Genomic DNA, 4,129 nt, shown 5'->3' on the forward strand with positions numbered 1-4,129 from the left:
AACTTTCCTCCAAATTGAATGGGGGAGGGAGCATTCAAACCCACCTGGCTGGAAGGACACCTGTCTGCCCTTCCCTCCACTTCAGGACCAAGTATCCTGGAGGAGAGTGTGTTTAGGAGCCTGAAATCTGGAGTCAGCCAGACATGGGTTCAAGTCCTGTCTCTGCCATTGACTAGTGATGTGATTTGAAGCAAATTGCTTACTTCGATGAGCCTGGAGGAGGAACTGATTGCTACTTACTAGCTCAGGGTGGTGTTGCAGGAGATCTCGAGTGAGATCTTTCATGGGAGGTGCTCCACACGAAGTGGCAGTGACTCCCCTCTGTGAGCAGTGCCCGGGTGCTGCTGTGGCCGGTCTGGGGCCACGCTGGAAGGACCAGCACTACAATGGAGTGGGTCTGGATCTCAGTGGAGGAATGGGGTGGGGGCAGGGAGGAGAGAGGCCAGGCAGTCACCGTCACTAAGCAGCAGAGACAAGGTGGGCACCGCCACCTCAAGAAGCCCAGGGCTGTGGTGGGAATCAGACAGTTCTGACCAGCCGGAACCTGTGGCCCGATTAGGGGGTCTCTAGACATGAAGCAGACGGGATACTCACTAAGGTGCTGCTGGATGGCAGGCAGACGATCCTAGCTTTTACGGGCAGAAAGGTGATTGATGTGAGTCTCCGTGGAAGAGAGGCATGGCCTCTTACCCAGTGATCATGTCTGAGCCAGTTCATAGACCTGGGGGAGCGGGGGCAGGGGGACCAGGTCCTTTTCTGGAAGGGCCCTGTGATGCCCAGTCTCCAGATTTAACACCTAGTTAAATTTGAATTTCAGATAAACAATGAGTAATTTTGTAACAACTATGCCCCATGTAATATTTTTGCTAAATCTGGAACTCCTGCCCTGACCAGTATGGCTCAGCTGGTTGGATGTTGTTCCACAAAGCAAAGGGTTTCTGGGTCAGTTCCCAGTCAGGGCACAGGCCTGTGTTGTGCCCATTCACTCTGTCCGGCCCATTCTTCCCCACTTCACCCCCCACCACCCTCCTGCTGCATCCAGATTCCCATCCTGTCTGCCCCACCGCTCCCAGGTCTTCCCTCTCTCACTCTCCCCTCCTCTCAGACCTCAGGCTGCTGTTCTTCCCCATGCCAGCCTCTGAATGTGACCCTGCTCTCCTGCTTCCAAACTTCTCACGTTCCCTCTTACCTACTGACTTCCCACCTGAAATTCCAGAGCCTCACGATCTGGCTGCAACCTTTATCTGTAAAACTCCAAACCCCTCTGTCTTGGCAGAGCTCAGCCAGGTGGGATTTTTTTCCTCTGGTTCACACCCCTCCTCTCCTCCCTGTACCAGGTCTGCAGAACTCTCTCCATTTCCCACCACATGCCCCCCCCCCCTCAAGTCCAGTCCTTTTGAAGGCCCACCTTCAATGGAAAGCTATATGTACAGCTGTAGGTGATAAACATCAGCTTTCCTCCTAGATTACGTTTCCATTCTGGAGCACCACCCTGGGTCGGTGGGAGAGAATTAATTAGATGGCGAAAACCTGGGGTTATACAGAAAACTTTGAAGACTGTTGCAAGAGATCAAAAGAGAGGCCAGCAAAGTTAGGGGTAGCAGACAAGATATGGGAATCAAGACTCTGTTGAATAAGGGCCTGGGGTGTTAGGGACTAGAGTCCAGGCCTGAAACAGTTTGGTCTGGTTGTGCTAGGTTCTCCCTGATCCTCAGTTGAGTCCAAAAGACTTCCTAAAGGCTGGTTCCCCTGCCCCAAATCACCACCCATGGCTACCTTTTCTCCCTCCCAACTAAATGTTATCCCATAAAAAAGGAGACCAAGTAGTTTAAAATTAAACATATTTTTATTTGAATATTCCATAGTTTTCTAGTAGCATTAATTTCATCAACAATGTTGCACAGCATCTGTTTACAAAAGCACTGATTTTTCTAAAATATGTGAAGAGTTTCACTCCGACGATCGATGGAGGACTTCCCAATACTAAAGGCACATAACAGGGCAGACAGCTGCACCTCCATGAACTTAACCGAGCTCACAGAAAAGAAAACATATCACCAGACCTTGCATGCATTAGGATTTATGGCAGATAAAGTCAAGACATCAATAACTTAAATATAATTAAATATCATTTAAGAAGGGTTGTGATTTAAATTATTAACAAAAGTACTACTTATGTACATTCTAATAAAATAATAGCACTCTGCATCCGGGGAAGGTGGAGGGAAAATAAATTAGGTTGTCCTCAGGCTCTGGCAGTCTCTCCACGCAGATGTGAGGGTTCAAGGTCTCGGAGCTCGGGACTTCTTGTCCAGGTACTTTACAGAATCCTGGACCCACTTGTCCTTAGGGTTGGCACAGATTTCATTGTCCTTTTTGCTCAGGAAGCTGTGGGCACAATTAGATGGAGCATTTTGAGGATTTTGCCTGCGAGTATGACCCCTTGGCTCCCAAACCTGATCAGCCTTTGCTCCCTGGGAGGGGGCCCCGATGGGAACAAGAGGAAGGGGAATCACGGGAGGAGAAGTCCTAAAGGAATCTTGCTCTTGCTATCCCTGGGGAAGCCCTCAGGCTTCCTGGCTGAAGAAACGTGGGTGATCTGACCAAGCTCCTAGCAGGGGAGCCTGGCGGGAGTGTGGATTCCTCCTCGTAGGCTCAGTTTCTCTGTGGGGTAATGGGCCCTTTTGATTATGAGATGGTGTGTTTATCTGACTCATTTGGACGGGAACCCTGACCTCTCCCTTGTCTGCAGCTCAGGTAGAATTCTTGGCTCAGGGTGTTAGGGCATGGTTCACTCACATCACAGCTTCCTGGGGACACTGGCTGTTGGTGACTCGTGTGTAGCTCTTCAGATTCTGGATGCGGATCTTCTTACTGGATGTATTAAAGCAGCAAGTGACTGGGCTGGAAACGGAATCTGAAAAGCATTTTGCGAAGAATGAGACAGTTAGGGTGTATCATAAGCATGTGTTCGTAAGGGAAGGAGGAGAAGGAGGGGGACGGCAAAGCAGACACATGAGTTCTAACTAGGACCCATCACTCCCAAGTTCATTGCCTTAGTCTAGCTCCCACAGATAGAATGCAACCCGTGAGCCAGTGTCCTGGATTGGACTGAGGGACCTCTGATTATTGACTGGGAAGGGGAAGGTCTTGAGTGACGGGGCTAACCCTGTAGTGTTATTACAAGGGGCTACTGATCCAATGCCTCTGACCTTGGGAAGATAAGGTCTAAGACCTTGCTTCCCAGCTTTTTGTCCCCTTGGCGTTGGAGCCAACCCACATCACCTGCTGGGATGCCTCTGGACACAGCCTCTGTTCCACAAGCCCGCTGACCGTCACCCAAAACTCGAAACCTCAAGCAGTTGTTTCTTCCTCCCCGCCACTTCCTGAAATGTCCTTCCCATCCACAATAAAAAATGGTCCCTTTTTTCTGTGCCACATCCCCAAACAGGAGGAGGGCCATTGGAGTAGTGGCTGTATTTAGTGTCCCAAAGCTGGTATCAGGAAGGGTCATAGGGACTGGCCTCAGTGGCCTGGGCGTCCAATTCTGGCTCTGCCTGCAACTAGCCGGGACATGATGGCTCTGCTCCTTTCCCCTCCTGCTTTTACTTTCTGCACCTCAGGCCACGGAGCAAGCATGGCATGACTCATGCTGGGATGTTGGTACCTGCGGCAGTTATGATGGTAACCCCGAGGAAGAGAAGGGCCTTACCTGGCTGAGCGAGCACCTGGGTGCTGAGGGCGGCCGCTGTGAGCAGCAGGCACAGCAGGGCAGCAGAGACCTTCATGCTGGAGGGTGCGGATGTGCGCTTCGGCGTGAGAGCTGGAGTTTCTGGATCGGCCTCAACCCCTCAGCTCCTGCAGCCACTCTGGCCATTCTGCCTGCCTTTTATAAGGCACGGAGTGCCTGGGCAGTGTCGTCATCAAGGAAGGATGAAGTAACACCTCGAATGTGCTGAGTAGGCACCAGATCCTAGGGATGATTTCCGAACGCTGAGATAAAGGAAGCCGTGGAGTTTCTGTTGTTGGCTCAGCCTATGTGGAGCAGAGGTGGAGCAGAAAGCGGATGTGGTTGTGCCTGGCGGGGTGTAGAAAGTGTCATCTTTAGGCTATTAAGGGCTGCCATTTC

The 4,129-nt window shown here is 51.1% G+C and overlaps 1 protein-coding gene across 1 annotated transcript; it reads right to left on the reverse strand.

The window, feature by feature from the left end:
• Positions 1 to 1,862: 1,862 nt before the first annotated feature.
• LOC112298833 (C-C motif chemokine 8) lies at positions 1,863 to 3,847 on the reverse strand. The gene is made up of 3 exons (XM_024553953.3): positions 3,713 to 3,847; positions 2,800 to 2,917; positions 1,863 to 2,388 (listed from the first exon to the last, which is right to left on the reverse strand). The coding sequence occupies exons 1-3, from the start codon at positions 3,786 to 3,788 to the stop codon at positions 2,283 to 2,285; spliced, it is 300 nt and encodes a 99-aa protein (XP_024409721.2). The 5' UTR covers positions 3,789 to 3,847; the 3' UTR covers positions 1,863 to 2,282.
• Positions 3,848 to 4,129: the final 282 nt, after the last annotated feature.

The sequence above is a fragment of the Desmodus rotundus genome, chromosome 9, assembly GCF_022682495.2.
Source record: "Desmodus rotundus isolate HL8 chromosome 9, HLdesRot8A.1, whole genome shotgun sequence".
NCBI lineage: Eukaryota > Metazoa > Chordata > Mammalia > Chiroptera > Phyllostomidae > Desmodus > Desmodus rotundus.